Here is a 17,547-nt window from a genome sequence, read left to right on the forward strand (position 1 = left end):
CAGGAGTCTGAAAATTGATATTAGGGCAATTCAAGGCTAAAAGAAGGGGAAGCCAGGAAGCAGGAGAGAAGGAATGCATGTTTAGTAGAGAGCATGAGGAGATAATGCTGCTTAAGTGTTGTAGGATATATAAATTCATTTTCATTTTAATGTCTTAATATATGTCAACATAATAAGGAGACTGTAACAGAAGACAAGCCCCTGCTGAGTGTAGTTCAAATCATTATTTATCAAGTACCTATTATGTGAAAGGAGCTTTACAGAAAAGAAAAAGAGCATTGTTTCATGCATGGGCTCCCATCATAGTTAAATGATGAGTGGATCTTATTGCTGCCGGAAGACCAGAAAATAAATGAAAACAATATGAAGCCATGTATATTTATCTGTCTGGTAAAATTAAGTTTTGCTTTCACTTCAGACAGATTAAAAAAAAAAAAAAGTTTAGTTCAATTAGAGATCCACATCTGGGGATCTCAAACACTTCTGTTCTGATGGATTCAGAAATATTATTTTAATAGTCTGATGGCTATGCTTAAGCTAAAACATATTTATACCTGCATTATCAAAGAATCCTATGAAATGGCAGGGAGCATTTAGGTGTCTAATAATTTAACTGTTTTGAAGAACACATAGTTTTAATACTTAACAAGATATAAGGCAATTTTGGACTTTAATATAGGATCTGTTTTTGCCCCAGAGAGTATTTAAAAAGCATCCCTATTTTTAACTTCAATTGTTTTACGGTTTACACAAGTAGCACAGAGATTAGAATCTTTCAGTGTCTCTCAAAATACTAAACAAAAAGGGGCACCTGGGTGACTCAGTCAGTTGAGTGTGCGACTCGTGATTTCAGCTCAGGCCATGTTCTCAGGGTTGTGGGAGCAATTCCCACAACAGGCTCCACACTCAGCAATGGAGTCTGCTGGAGATTCTTTCTTCCTCTCCCTTTGCCCCTCTCCTTGCTCTCTCTCTCTCGAAGTAAATAAATAATCTTTAAAAAATGTTAAACAAAGAAAATAGGACACGTAGTAGTAGTTTCAGAAAATTATGTCTGAATTCCAGAACTAAGATGCAACTTGCATTGTACTATCATATTTGTCGCCTTCTGTCCCTGTAGAAACATAGAGGTTGCAAGTGTATCTATCTATTCAACAATATAGTTTATTGTAAAAGTTTATTATGAATTATCAATCAGTTATAAAATCCCTGGAGTTCTTAGAGCCCCAAAATTAATTTTATTCTTATGATCGCTTTTCAAAGGACTCCGAATCTCACTTCTTTCACTATTTTTAAACTGTGTACATGAGTCAGAACTTAAATATGGGGGTGCCTGGGTAGCGCAGTCATTAAGCATCTGCCTTCGGCTCAGGGCGTGATCCCGGCGTTATGGGATCGAGCCCCACATCAGTCTCCTCCGCTAGAAGCCTGCTTCTTCCTCTCCCACTCCCCCTGCTTGTGTTCCCTCTCTCGCTGGCTGTCTCTGTCAAATAAATAAATAAAATCTTTAAAAAAAAAAAAAACTTAAATATGCACAGCTGTCTCCTTACCTCCTCCTGTATGTGCCTGTACCCTTTAAAGAAAAAGAAATAGAATATATATCAAAATAAAGAATGCTTTGTCATCTGTTTTGAAAGATTAAACCACATTCAAGGATATTTCCAAATTACACTGAAGATATAGTTGCTGGGAATATCAGGAATATATTGATTATATTCAGAAAGCCATGAATTACTTAGAGAGTTTCCCAATTTTTCTGGCCATTTTCTGAGACCTTTTGGTCACTTGAATCCACATGGGACATGCAGAATTTTCACACTATTGCTTCAAAGACTCTTCATGTGACATATTTTTCTAATTTGTTTCTCAACCCAAAGTCCTCTAAAACACTCATTGGGGTAAAATAGCACTTTTAAGCTAGTAGACTCAAAAGTATGCAGAGTTCCAGTGCAGTCTTCTCATTAAAGAGATGAGTAAATATCCCATACCTTTATTGAATTATTCCAAGACTGTTTTAGTTTGTTTGTTTGTTTTGTTTTTGTTTTTGACCTCCCTATGGCCTCATTCCTGCTTTCAGAGATATATATTGCAAAATAATCACTGTTAGTCAGGATCTCTCCTACATGATATTTTAACCATCTAATATGCATCTTTGTTTCACACTGTTTTAGTTTAAGGTCTTTGGGCTAGCTGTTCAGTGTCTTTTTGAATCCTAACCAAATGTATTTGCTTGGCTTCCAAGATTTTCTATGAGCTTCTGTCGTCATCCAAACTATCGAGAATTAGAATTAAGAACCAAACTTGGGGCGCCTGGGTGGCACAGCGGTTAAGCGTCTGCCTTCGGCTCAGGGCGTGATCCCGGCGTTATGGGATCGAGCCCCACATCAGTCTCCTCCGCTAGAAGCCTGCTTCTTCCTCTCCCACTCCCCCTGCTTGTGTTCCCTCTCTCGCTGGCTGTCTCTGTCAAATAAATAAATAAAATCTTTAAAAAAAAAAAAAACTTAAATATGCACAGCTGTCTCCTTACCTCCTCCTGTATGTGCCTGTACCCTTTAAAGAAAAAGAAATAGAATATATATCAAAATAAAGAATGCTTTGTCATCTGTTTTGAAAGATTAAACCACATTCAAGGATATTTCCAAATTACACTGAAGATATAGTTGCTGGGAATATCAGGAATATATTGATTATATTCAGAAAGCCATGAATTACTTAGAGAGTTTCCCAATTTTTCTGGCCATTTTCTGAGACCTTTTGGTCACTTGAATCCACATGGGACATGCAGAATTTTCACACTATTGCTTCAAAGACTCTTCATGTGACATATTTTTCTAATTTGTTTCTCAACCCAAAGTCCTCTAAAACACTCATTGGGGTAAAATAGCACTTTTAAGCTAGTAGACTCAAAAGTATGCAGAGTTCCAGTGCAGTCTTCTCATTAAAGAGATGAGTAAATATCCCATACCTTTATTGAATTATTCCAAGACTGTTTTAGTTTGTTTGTTTGTTTTGTTTTTGTTTTTGACCTCCCTATGGCCTCATTCCTGCTTTCAGAGATATATATTGCAAAATAATCACTGTTAGTCAGGATCTCTCCTACATGATATTTTAACCATCTAATATGCATCTTTGTTTCACACTGTTTTAGTTTAAGGTCTTTGGGCTAGCTGTTCAGTGTCTTTTTGAATCCTAACCAAATGTATTTGCTTGGCTTCCAAGATTTTCTATGAGCTTCTGTCGTCATCCAAACTATCGAGAATTAGAATTAAGAACCAAACTTGGGTACACATTATTAGAGACAGTCCTTTATTTGGCATTGATAATAAGCGCTTTTCATTCACAGATGTTCCATCCTACTATAGTTGCCCTTTATTCAGCTCATATTAATTTTTTATCCACTTGGAAGTCAAGATTTTCTATAATACTTGGTTTATACTGTTTTAATTATACTTCAAGTTTAGAGATTTGTTGTTGCCCTTGACACCTAATTTTGCAGTATCAACAAGACAAATTTTGTTCACTGTAGATAAGTATAAAAGTAAATAAGATATTATATGTATATGTATGCATATATATCTTCTTACCTCTTTCATTTTAGTTCAAAGTTTTCTTGTTCAAGTTCAGTGAGCCTTCAGTGCAGTACATTTTTGCTGTTCCATTTAGATACACAATATCCCTTTCCAGAAGCTCATTATTCTGCTCTGCTAAATCTTTCTAGGTAGGAAGAAGCTCTTTGCTTCCTGAATCCTCTTTTCTTTTCAAAAGTCAGAACTTCAACTGGCAAACAAAGCAGAAAGAATGTTTTTATGTCTCTGTGTCTGAGAGCTTTCTATTTAAGAACTTAAGGTGCACTAGAAACATTTTCTGGCTTTCTCCTTGTTTCTGACTATGTTTCTGATTGCACTTCCAATAATTATTCTGAAAGAGAGTATGCTTCCAGATTAAGAATGTAAAGTGAGCATTAGGTCAGAGCCATAAAAGGGAGTCCACACCTACCATTGCATGTTAGGTCATTCTACACATTATTAATCATGTTTATTGAAATCAAGGACCAGTGCCTTACATCTCTTCTTCAGAGGCCAGCAGTGAGATTCTCAAACATGTTTGTGCCTGTGAGCACTTAGTTCATACCTTTGCCTTAGACTAGAGAGTTGTACATATAGGCAAGTTTATATTAATCATGATGCAACATCCTACAGCCAAGAGATGTGCTTCCACAAAGCTCAGGTTTCTGGGAGAGTGCTTGTGACTGTTGTAGTTTCAGACATGATGTAATTTCTGCTCTTTTTCTTTCTCTGTTCTCAACTTGTTTCAGAATAGACAATTGATACATCACTTTTTCCCCCCTTTTCTACTGGGTAAGAAAACCTTTTGTAATTTTTCATTAGGTTATTTATGCTGTATAACAAACCTTCAATTTTATGTATATGTATACATATATAATCTTATGTGTATATGTGTATGTGATTATAAATACATATATATGATTCATGTGTTTTATTACCTATATTCCATTGAATATTTGAAAAATTTATTATCTTTGTATTGCATTAATTTGGCCATGTAAAATCAAGAAAGCATAGCTGTAGGGTATTGTATCATGACTATCTAAAACATACTCAAATGTAACAGAATTCCAATTTTCAGAATAAAAAAATTGATGAAATAAAAGAATTCCTAAATATAATTTTTTAATGATTCACTTACTTTTTAGTGGAAAGTAATTAACTCATAGGTGTAGTTGCAGGTTAGGTTCTCTGGAAGCAAACTCTGACCTGGGTTTAGAGGGCAGGTTGTTTATAGGAGTGTGCCCTTGGGATCAACATCTGTGGGGCAGTGGGAGGAGGAAGGTTGAACAGAGTGAGAAATTGAGCTGTTATGCAAATTTAATGCCTCACAGCTGACCCAAGAGTAAAGTTCTGGAACTAAACCTGCCGTTCACTATGTCTACATTCAGTAGAAATGGCTCCACCCCTATAACCTTGGAGCAATGAGTCATTGACGAAGTGCTGCTCCAGAGGGACACAACATAGGGCCAGGTGATAATCTACAGCTAGGGCAACTAGTTATTCCATGCAGGGATCCTGCACAGCACCTCTCAGTGTACACCAGAAGGGACTTTTGGCCAACAGACTTGCTGGAATGTGGACTAACAATACTAAGATAACCATATACTACGTGTACTTCGAGAACGTCAATATAATTAGAGATAAATGGGTAAAAAGGCAGTATGACATTGTGGTTTTGAACAGGGTTCTAGAATGTATTGAGGTTGTATCCTGATGATTCACTAGCTCTATGACTTCGGGTAATGTATCCTCTGGGTCTCAGGGTTTTTTTTTTTTTAATTATTATTTATAGTAAAAATGATTTTTCCTAAAAACTTAGAAATTTAATGTCTTCTTCCTTATAGGGTTGTGTGGATTGATCAAAATCTGTAATCCACAGATTGACCATGCAAGCATTTAATGTAATATATAGCATTTTAAAGCAACCTAAAAAATAGAATTAACTATTTTATTCATCATTAACTTTCCATGATGCGCCTACTATAACAAGAGTGCTTCAAATTACAAATAAGTCTGAAAAAGTTTATCAGTTTATCTGGTCTTTCCATAATTTATCATCTATACCAGTGGCCCCCTTTTGTGTACATTAACCTCACCTGAATAGCTTGCTAATAATACAGATGTGTGTTCCTATTGCTTACCTTGAGTCACTAGGTTTGGGGTGGGGACCACTGTTTCACGTCAAAGTTTAGGACCCATTGGCATGAAGCCATCTGTAGTCTTTTAAACCTCTTTGCTATTATGTCCATGTCCAGAATGTTGACTGCTGCTTTGCTCCTCTGTCTTCCACTCCTCCCCTTCTCTTTTAGTTTGGGCTCAATTAATTTTTCCAAGTCAGTATCTCAGCTTAAGAACATGTATTTGTCACTCTTTAATGATCGTCCCTTTACGTTCCTGTGTCCATTTCATAAACTAAAATTTAAAAAAAAAAATCACACATACCCATTTTATCCGTTAAAAGAAATGTGAATCTTGAATGGAGGCTTTACTAAGTACGTTTTGTTTTGCTTATGTCTGTCATAGATAACACAGCCAGCATTCTGACAAGGCGGAGGAGATTTAGTCGAACTATTCAGGATGTGTATTATCTCCCCATTATGATCTCTGATGGTGGAATCCCCTCTCTCAGCAGCAGCAGCACCCTCACCGTCAGGGTTTGTGCATGTGAGAGAGATGGGCGCGTGCGGACCTGCCATGCGGAAGCGTTCCTGTCCTCGGCTGGCTTGAGTACAGGGGCCTTAATCGCTATTCTGCTGTGTGTTGTCATTCTCCTAGGTAAGTCATCCTGCCTCCTAATGTTGTCTGATGGCGTTTCGGATTGTACCCTACGATGGCCCACTGTGCATTAGAAAAGAGAGAGAAAGAGAGTTGTTTTGACAGTACCTAATTAGGAACACAAAATTTGGACCACAAAATATAGCTGTGCAGACTTCCTTTTAATTAGCTTTCTCGATACCATAGCTGCTCTAGAAATAATTTGATTCAAATGTGATGAAAGAGTTGAAATATCAGAAGAAAGGATAGACTGTGAGAGAAATCTTTTGGGAAACGATCCATTTTAAAAAGAATTCATATTAAAAATTCCAAATACCATATTAAAAGGGCTCTTATAATTTATTTCAAAGAACATAGTATATCATTCTAAAATGAATGTAAACACCATATAAAAATAGATTTCTTGTAGAAATTTCTATTAGTCGAAAATATTATATAATCATCAGTGTTAGCTGAATTTTAAAGTACTAAGTCCAAATAATTTTGACCTTAGAGATGTTAAACTTTATTAACTTTAATAGGATTTTTTATTTGAGATTTGCATATTTCATTTTAATAAAAAATAAGGCACTCTCTCTAATCATATGTTATCGTTTTCATAGTCTAAGTTATTGTACCCACATTTGAAGCTATTACTATAAACTCTTTAGAGCTGCTATTTCAACAAGACCACAAATCCAGATTTTTCTATAACAAGAGAAGTAGATGTAAGGAATCTTTCAGTCAGTGTTCAAAGTGTGTACATACTTATTTACTAGCATGTTTTCTTCCTCCTTCCTTTCTCTTAGCAACCTTCTCTTTTGCCCCTTTCTCAGTACTTTCACACATGGGAGAAAAACACAAAAAAACAAAAATGAAAAAAACTATAGGCTTTGTTGAGAAAGAATTTTTTGCAAGGGATGTTCCCTGTTTTGTTCCTGAGGTAAAAACAAATCGCCAGTACAGAAGGAGTGGAGAGCAAGGTAGAATGAGGCAGAGAAGTGGGATGGATATTTAGACAGCAGTAAGACAGTTTGGGGCTTCATTGAGCATAGTAGATGATGGGCTTTGTTCTCGAGTATAAAGAGACATTTAAAGCAAGAGAAGCAAGAGAGTTCCATCATAAGATTTGTGTTTCGAAAAAAGATGGCTATAAATGAAGTAGAGACAAGTCTCATGATGGAGAGAGCACGTAGGCAACACAATTGGGCAGCAGTCTTGCTCAGCACAGCTTAGACTAGTAGAGTGAGAGCAGAGGTGTAGAAAAGTAGGTAATATCGAGATGTCTCAGGTGAAATCAAAAGTGATCTTGGATAATATGTAGATCCCTGGATGAAATTTTTTATCAAAATTTTAACAAAATGTTTACTGGTAGTCCCTGAGATTCCAGAGGTGCACTGCTGATGTCACTACAGCAGGAAAATCTAAAGAGAGAGATAATAAAGTAGGCTGAGCTGTGATGAGTTCCAGCGTGGTCATGGCATCAAGAAGGATGCGAGGGCAGGACGGAGTGAAGGGGAAGTCAGAGAAGAAGGAGGAATAAGAGTGAAGTATAATGTCATCAAAGTCAAAGGAAAAAACGTATATCAAAGCAGATAGAGCATTCAACAGTGTCAAAAGCTCCTCTGAGGTAAAATAAATTGTCTATCTAAATGTACCAGGGGCGCCTGGGTGAGTTACCTGAAGCGGTTAAGCATCTGCCCTTGGCTCAGGTCATGATCCCAGGATCAAGCCCCCCCATTGGGCTCCCTGCTCAGCTGGGACTCTGCTTATCCATCTCCCTTTGCCTCTCCTCCCTCCCCGCTCATGCATGCACACGCTTGCTCTCTCAAATAAATAAATAAATAATCTTTAAAAAAATAAATAAATGTATCACTTACACTTAGCAAAGCGGAGCATGGCGGTTCAGTGCATCACCACTGGAAGTATTTCACTGTCTAAATTTTATTTCTTTATGTATTAATTGGTTACAACTGTTACTCGCTTTAGACAGTTAAGTATTATTTTTCTGTGTTTGGAAATTAAAACAAAAACTCACGAACTAAACAAAAACAGAAAATAAAATAATAAAATAAAATGTAATAAAATAAAATAAAATAGGTACAAATATTGATCCCTCCAGGTTTCCTAACCTAAACCACAAAGAATAGAACACAGTGACGTTAGTATAAACTCTTCCAAAGTCCTGATTCTGAAAGATAATTCACCCAGAGGAGTCACGTATCTTTGCCTTCTGTTTTCATCTATCACCATCAAACCATTTTTATATACTAAGGTACAGGCTTAAAAAGTTAATTGAAAAATGTTAATATACAGGTACATTTAAGGTGTATTATGTAAAATAACATTTTATTATTTCATGAAACAATACTTCCCTTTAATAGATTTTATAAAAATGTAGTTTCTCCTTTGGGGTAAACAAGAGAGCATTCTAAGTTTTATGCTCTCCCACAGGTCTAATGAAAGAGAGGTGCTATTTAATATGTTTACTCCTTCAAATTTTATTGGAACTCAAATGTGTTTCTACAGTTTTATCCAAAGTTTGCAGAATCATTTTGTAAATTTATAATGTAATTTTTATTTTTTTTATTTTTCATGACATTTGGAAGAGTTTTTATTGTTATTCAGAAGATACCTAGCCAACAGACTCGGAATGTAGTCATTTGTAATTTTGAAAAATGTTCATTAATGTGCAAACACATAATTTTCAAAGAAAATATCAGCAACACTGGAAGTAGCAAAACTTTATTTTAGAACTTTTTGCTATTCTGAAACAACATTAAAAACTAACAGCTAAACACATCGTGTAATTAATATTTTAATATTGAAAAAATGTTCTGATTATCAGCTGTTTGTAGAAATGACTTGTATAAACCCAGCCCTAGTTTTGCCACTAATTAACTCTATGATCTCAGGTGACATGTACATTCTCTTGTTTCTATTTATAAATCTATAAAAAATAAAGTATCAACTAGTGAAGAACCTAGAGTCATCTACAAAATTGTGTGGATCTTATTTATGTTTTCTTATAGGCTCCATCCATGTGTATATCAATTCTCTGAAATTTGTGCTTGAAAAACAGTGGGCCTCACTTTGAATGGTCCATGTGCACATTGTGAGACAGGTTATGATTTTTCAGGATTACCTTTTCAAGATCTTTCTTTGATGGGATGAATGGGAGAGAATTTAGGGTGAGCCTTCACGATACATTCAGAATTTGGTGCCAGAGGAGGGATAACTGGAGTTCCCTTTCCCTTCCCGGGATCTGACATTTCTTTCCCAACTTCATCCCATCCCTCGTGAGACGGTCCAGAGCAGTTGGCAGAGCAAACTTAAATCAGGGCTTAGCACAATAAGCCATTGAGTCAGGCTCTGAATCAGGCCTCTGTCACCTGCCCTTCAGTCCATCACCTGATTTAGATGAGTCCACCACCTGGATTGTTCCTACACTTGTATATAAATTTCCTGATCAATGAGGATCGGGATGGATTTGATGTGAGGAGAATGAGGGACTAGGAGCAAAGGTAGAATCAGTGAGGAGAGAAGTGCCAACCTGCTTGTCAGCTGAGCTATCTGACATGACTGTGTGGGCTCCCCTTCTTTTGAAAAAATAAGTTTCAATGAGAAGTGCCATTAAGTGGTATGACCAATAGCATGACAGGAGCTAATAAAAGTAATCAGTAACTGATACATATCAGTTAAGGTTGCCAGATGAAATACGGTAAACAGAAATAAACAGATAAAATACAGTATAGAAATGCAAATTTCAGATAAAAATATATGTCTGTAGGTGTATATTTGCATGTGTGTGTATATAGCATAAATATGTCACATGCTATATATATAAAAACTGTTCTATATATGTATATTTATCTATGTTATGCATATATATACACATTATATACACCCATATATACATGTCTTTTGAATATACTTCTTTGCTTATTATATTATAAAGAATGTTTAAAATAACAACGCACCTAGTAACTGCTATCATAAAACCTGGACTATCAGCTGACCAAGAACATGCTGTAGAGCTGAAGTAAAGAATATTGGGCCTAATAGCTCAAAGTAGAAGTGAGGTAATTCTTTCTATTTAGTAATGGCTTAGTATTGTCAAATAGAAAGATTTGAAAATACTGAGAAACAGCCAAAGCAAAGTGCCCAAGATCCATTTCCATCATTTCATCTAATGGTGTGACATTACTGGTAATAATCCACATGCCCAACTCAGTCCCTTGTTCCATATTTTTTAAATAACAAAATGGAACATGATAACGGCAGCTTCATCACCTCTGGTGTGAGAAGTCATAGAGTACAGACTAAGTTCTTCCATCTGCCATTTGTGTTGTCTTAGACTTGGATCTTAGTTATTCATGTAATTTCTCTGGAGCCTCAGTTTTCTTGAGGAAACCCATACTTTGCTGGGAGGATTAAATCGAGAAGTTATGTAAAAAAATTTTGGTAACCTGAAAAATTCCTATGAAACGTAAGTTAGGTACAAATAAAATAACATCTTTTGCTATACATAGAACAACACACACCATTATTCTCCCAGGCAAAATTCCGTACGCTCTTCCATCATCTGTTTCCCTCAGTGTGAAGACTGGATGATAGACCACGGTGATCCAGGAATCCCGAATGCATAAGCGTGACAAATGAGAATATCATGTCTTTCTAGAGAAGATCAGTGATTCCCAAGGCCTTGTAGAGATAATCATTTTTCACATTCCTTGAGATTTTAAAAAACTCTTCAACTGTTATCCAGAAAGCTCAGAGATCAGGATCGTGCTATGATGCAAGCCTAAATGGAATGTAGTTGCTGATGTCAAATCTCCAAGAACTTCTTTCCTTTTTTTCTAACTCTCCATCCTCTTTCCATTTTCCTTCAGCAATTGTAGTACTTTTTATCACCCTGCGACGCAGCAAAAAAGAGCCCCTTATCATCTCTGAGGAGGACGTGCGGGAGAATGTGGTCACCTACGATGACGAGGGTGGTGGTGAGGAAGACACCGAGGCCTTTGACATCACAGCCTTGAGGAATCCATCTGCCGCCGAGGAGCTCAAGTATCGGAGAGATATCAGACCCGAAGTGAAACTCACCCCCAGACACCAGACATTGTCCACCCTGGAAAGTATAGATGTTCAGGAATTTATTAAGCAAAAACTGGCAGAAGCTGACCTAGACCCCAGCGTCCCCCCTTATGATTCTCTTCAGACTTACGCCTATGAAGGTCAGAGGTCAGAGGCTGGGTCCATCAGCTCACTGGATTCGGCAACCACACAATCAGACCAGGATTATCACTACCTTGGAGACTGGGGACCCGAATTTAAAAAGTTAGCTGAACTCTATGGAGAAATAGAATCTGAAAGAACAACTTAGGGGGTTAATTCTTGCAACCTTCTAGAATTTGCTTCCTGAGCAAGTGGAGATATAACCTCAGCAATGGCAAGGAAGAAACATGGCGACAGTACTTGGAACTGAGCAAGCTGTACACAGCTACTGTAGAAACAAGTGCCCTTTTCATGATCGAAACTGGGTTATTTAATCAGAAGACAGTCAAATTAAAAAACAAAATACAGAGAAAAAGCTATTGTTCCTTGTGTATATTTTCAATTGCTCAATAAAGTCTGTGGTACTGTTTAATTAAGAATACCTGAATTAAGCCAAACAATGATATTTGTTTCAATATTTTGTGACTTCTTTTCAAAAAGCAAACCTAAACAGAAAGATTCAAAATCACTTATAACTAGGGGCGGTACACTATGAAATGAAACTTGTGCAGGTAATTGGGACCTCTTTTTCCACTTCTCTGTGTGGACTCTTGACACCCACACTCTGTTATTGTGACAGATCTTATTAGTGTTGTCTTGTGTTCAAATGACATGAGGTATATCCAGTATACCAGGTCACTCCACTGTGGACTTGTACGTACCATTTTCCTTTGCCCTCCCCACTTCTTTTCTCCATACAAAATTGATGGAGCATGGGGATTTGCTGCTTGCACTATAATGTATGCAACTTCTGTGCACCTGCCGTGCACTGCTCTGAAGCACGGAGACTACCGTCTCTGTCCTGCCTGCCCTCCTTTCTTTTAACAAAAGATCCCCCCACCTTTTTATTAAATGGATAGAATAAATGGTTTAAGTAAGATATACTCAGATAATCTGATATGTCAGGGAAAGATTTAATTTAAAAAATAGTCACAAACCTTATCCTGTATAAAACGTTGGAAAACTCAATGATCCATTCCATTTGTTTTAAGACATTTACATCAGCAGTTTTGATCATGCACTACTTAAATTAGTTGTTGGAAATTTTGCTGGTTGGTTTATCCTTCAGTCTAATTTGCTTATTTATAAAACACGAGTAGTCATCGAAAATATGTACCTCACATGATAACAATGTAATCTGAAAAGATGATACTCCAATTTACATAAATCTTGTAGACCTTGGATTGACTTACCTTTATACCTTACACAGGTTCAAATTGTCCCCATCTCACTGACTGCTTAGCCCTTATCTGTTTGGAATCTACAGGAAAATATATAAAACTGAAGCAAAAAAATAGGAGATCCACACTTACCCTTGGAAACGTGCCTCAAAGTCTCTGAGCTTCAGGGTCCCAAACTGCAAAGTAGAGATGGTAAAGACTTCCCGCCTGTCTCACTGGGTTGTCTGAGGATCAAGAAGAACTATAAAAATGCTTTGCCAACTACAAAGCGTTCTGTTCTATAAAGGCTTGCAGACACTATCTAATTTTCTAATTCTGTTAGCTTACAAATATATAGTTACATACATTTTGAATAAAATATATTATCACGAGAGAATTTCATAAAACCTTCAACAGTGTAGCAACTGCTAACTAAACGTAATACACAAGTTTAATTATTTTGATATTTTCCCAAATAAACTAATTTTCTTCAAATTTCTTGTTTTGTTTTCTTTTTTTCCTAAAATGGTTTAGATAATATGTTGCTGTTGTTGCTATTGGTCTTAAAATAAGCATAATGGTCTTAGTCTCCAAAAATTACCGTATTTATGTATTTCAGATAGATTGGCATTGTAAAACCCACAAATTAAGAATAATCTCGAGGAGGAATTTTTCCTTCGCTCTTTGGATTTATCATCATCAAGTGTCCTCAAAAGTTACATGGCATTTTCTGTCTGATTTCACCTATGTGCAAAATTTTAAATTTTGCCTCTGTTTGCAACTGCCCTGTGCTATCATATTTCAGTTTTGAGGTATGGGAAGTAAGAAAGCTTAACTTGAATAATTCTCAATGTGTGTTCTAAGTCTGAGGAATAAAATTTAATTTGAGTTTTTTTTTTTTACCACATTTTAGCTTTCCAGATGCTGCTTTATCATTTTTTATATCATAATGGTGTGCATTGCAGTATAAAGCTGTATCAGAAAAAAGCACTTAGGGGCTTTGGGGAATAACCTCTGGAGACATATACTCTGATTATACTGATGTTGGGCCACATTCACCCTGAAAGAAGGGTACACCTTTGGAGAACTACTGTGGATGCTGGAGTTAGACTTTCCTATGCAAGGAGGAACAGGAAGGTCAGGTTTGGGAACTCTGTTACATTAGGCTTTGGATTTAGATTTTTGATCAACTATTCACAGCTTTTATTTTATTTTGTTCTGTTTTGTTTTGTTTGGTTTGTTTTCTTAATATTCACCTGGTAACTTAATAGATGAGTGTTTGAAAGCTGAAAATGTGTGTGTACATTTAACCATTTACATAAAGCCGAGGTGTTCTGCATGGTTTTGAGAATGAAAATATTTCCCTGATTATATGAAAGAAGCATCAGGTCCATCTAATTTTAATTATACATTATCATGATAATGGGTTGCTTCTAAGCCCCTAATGTTAAATATAATATGGGGACAAGTGGAGCTTCTGTAGTCCTGAAATACTATGTTTCTGTGTTGATTTATTCTAGAATTTTGTTAATGAAAGCATTCCAAGTGTTATATTTTATATGCACTCTGAAACTAGGCAATTATATCATTATCATAAATATGGATTCAATCTCATTTTTTAAAAGTCTGCTGCTTTGAGTCAAGAAAAAAACATAATGATACATAAATGTTCTGCAATAGATTGAAGTCATCTTAACACTTAATATCTTGCTTTAAGAACTCCAGTTTGTCAGTGTCAGAAGAAAATTCTCAAAGACTTCAGTGGGCAAAGAGTTTGTATACTAACTCTGAATATTAAGTAGCCACAGATAACTAGCTATTGAATCACTCGTGTCTCCAACAACACGTTTTGTAAGCCTTAGTTGATATTTATAGGTCAAAATAAATATAACTTTGAAATCAACTTATTTCTAATAAGATAATTTCCTACAGACCATCCCTATAAAAAAATGGTGGCTACTAGTTAGAGGAAATATAAACAATTATGATAATTTTTTTATCCAAGGTGTTTTTTATGAGAATTTATAAATTCCAAGTGTTCTTTGTGCAAACACTGGGAACTTAATAGATCTTTCAGGACTCACTAAAGATGTAGCATCAGAAAGTCTATGACAAATCTGTACAAACACAGATCTGAAGTGGGGATTGAAGACAAAATTATCCTTAAAATAAGGCTCTATAAAAAGTTAACTTACTACTTTCCTATAACCTGCTATAGGAAGAAAAGTATTCTGAGGGAAATTGCATTCACATAACCACACACAGACATACATGTAGAAACATATATGTCTTCTTGAAAAATATTTGGAGAATAAAAGAATATTCAAAATAGTGACTTGGATATTGATATAATCCAAATATGTGGTGAATACAAAATTTTAGTACCCAAGGTATGAACAATTTGCCTGGAAGTTAATAAACAGTTTTTAGCCTTTATTTTGTATCCAGCCTCAGGCTAACCTTCCGTACTGTCAATGATGAAAGCAGATTCACAAGTGTGCTTACACAGAGTGGACAAAATTATTAGTCATAAATCCAAAATTTACAAATGAGGTGCAGCTATTAAATACTAACAAGGGCTTTGACTTAAATACTTTGTATACCACAGTAGAGTCAGAGATATGGGTAGAAGGAGGAAGGTGTATTGAGTCCACCATTTTTAGCAAATCTTAAATACACAATTAGTCAAATTAATTTGTTCTTACTGACGTGCCTCCATAGGTTTGCTTTGCTGTCTCCTTTTTGGTTTAGCTGAATATATAGGGAAAACAAACCAAAATTCAAGTAGACTCATTCATTTCGACAGCCATCAAGAAGTGCCAGTTAACTGAGTATGGTAATAGGTATCCTGGAGCCTGCATATATCCAACACTTTTGGGTAAGTCTTTGCTTTTTAGTGTGGACAGGGTGTGATTAGCTATTCAACAAATTAGACTCTAAAGCTGATTATTCTGGAAAGAGGAAAGAGCCCCATATTTCAAACTGAAATTGTACTTAGCTTCAAGGTATGATAACATTCAATTAACTCACTTGGCTTTCGATTTCGAGAATAGAAGAAATCTCAGAATTGTTCTTGGGAGATATGTGACTTGAATTCAAATTTTCTCTCTCTCTCTTTTTTTTTTTATCCTTTAGGATTAAAGGCAAATTAAATATTATCTGAAGGAAACAAACCATTTCAACTTTTATTTTATACCTCATCTGCAGAAGGTAAATCTTTTTGCAATGTAAAATTAGAAATCTCATAAACCCTACAAGCAAAATTAGCTCGCAACCATTTTGAAAATAAAACTAGCACAGAACACGCTTTCTTTTTCAAAGATTCCAAATACATCATTTTAAAGTGAAAATATGAACAGGAACACTCTTTAACGTGTCAAAAGTTGTATTCTTAACTTTGACTTAGAGCAATGAAAGATGTAGTGTTCTTGTTTTTAAATAAGGTAGAGATGAGAGGCTAGCCGAACACATTCTTCTTTGGAGCATTGATACAGAAAAAAAAAAAAAAAAAGTGCTCTTAGGCTAGTAAGGAATGATTACATTTATCCACTTTGCTTAGTCTACAGAAATGAAGGATATTTACCTTTCAACACTACAAAGGCATCAAATCTATTTCAGTAATGATTCATTTTTGCAGTCGTAGGTGAAAGTGAATGGAGAAAATAGGCATTTAAGGACTCTCAAAATTATATCCTGTGAGGAATGCATGTGCCATTTATAGATTAAAGTGGGTTCACCAAACAGTTTAGTCTTATTGCCCAGAAATATTAGCTTCAGAAGTAGGAAAATGGACCATAATAGTTAGTGTCAACCAAATAACTTCATCAAGGCAATTTTTCATATGTCAAATGCATCAAATTCTTACTCTAAGTCTTCTACTCTTTTCAAAGTACTTTTTCAAAAACTTTAGTTTCAAACAAAAATTCACACTGACATTTATTAGTTGAGTAAGTTCTTCTAATCATGAACTACATGTTAAGATACTATTTCAGTCACTGAAAGGAATGTAAAAAAATTTCTTGGTGGTAGGTGTTATCATCAATGAAATTAGAGTCTCACTTCAGAGGTAAGGCCTACATATAAAAAGTCATAGAGGATATAATATAAAGCAAAAAGTGACAAGTGTTCTAAAATAGATTTGGATACAATGTTAGGAAAGGCCCCAGGATCCCACTGAAACTGTATCAATACTGTGTCAACTTGGAGCAAAACTGGAGGTACTCTATAGGACAGGGAGAAGTGGGAGCAGAGGGGACAGTGTAGACAGATGTACAAAGGTAGGTTATTCTGTATGGCATAGAGGATTCATGCAGGGAAATAATGATAATGCAAGATGTTAAGCAAAGTTGGATTTAGATTTAGCGTGATTGAATGAAACTTATTCTTTAAACAACGTCACTGAGTTTATTTTTCCCCCAAAACAGTAGTGATGATGGCCAGACTTCCCTTTCAGGTATCTGAGTCTTTTATTAATGTCCATCATTCAGTGAAGATAAAGAAAGATTCTAGAGTTACATATATCTACAGAAGAAATAGTAGACTACTTTAGTCATTCCAAAGGATAACAACTTATTAGGAATGTATCTTGAGAAAAAAAAGTCATAGGTGATGTGCATTTCAGGTTTGATTGTTGCAGTCATTTTATCAATTTATTCATTATAATAATAAAAATGAGGGCAAGAAATATATTTTGAAGAACAATATTCATATGAATTTATTCTTAACTGGATAAATGTGTCTATCTTCTACAATCTTCATTTTAGGTATAAAAATATTTTAAAGTAAAAATTTAT

At 35.6% G+C, this 17,547-nt stretch overlaps 1 protein-coding gene across 4 annotated transcripts in view; it reads left to right on the plus strand.

Moving 5' to 3' along the window:
- Positions 1-13,182, plus strand: part of CDH18 (cadherin 18) — a 478,586-nt gene extending 465,404 nt beyond the window's left edge. Inside the window, exons 11-12 of one of the 4 annotated variants that reach the window (XM_019802760.2) lie at positions 6,090-6,341; positions 11,213-11,703. In XM_019802760.2, coding sequence (XP_019658319.1) covers positions 6,090-6,341; positions 11,213-11,703 — 743 coding nt within the window. Of the gene's footprint in view, positions 1-6,089; positions 6,342-11,212 lie in introns of all 4 variants that reach the window. The other 3 variants (XM_034657069.1, XM_034657070.1, XM_034657071.1) reach the window with 3 other exon arrangements.
- Positions 13,183-17,547: the final 4,365 nt, after the last annotated feature.

This window comes from Ailuropoda melanoleuca, chromosome 3 (assembly GCF_002007445.2).
Source record: "Ailuropoda melanoleuca isolate Jingjing chromosome 3, ASM200744v2, whole genome shotgun sequence".
Classification (NCBI taxonomy): Eukaryota; Metazoa; Chordata; class Mammalia; order Carnivora; family Ursidae; genus Ailuropoda; species Ailuropoda melanoleuca.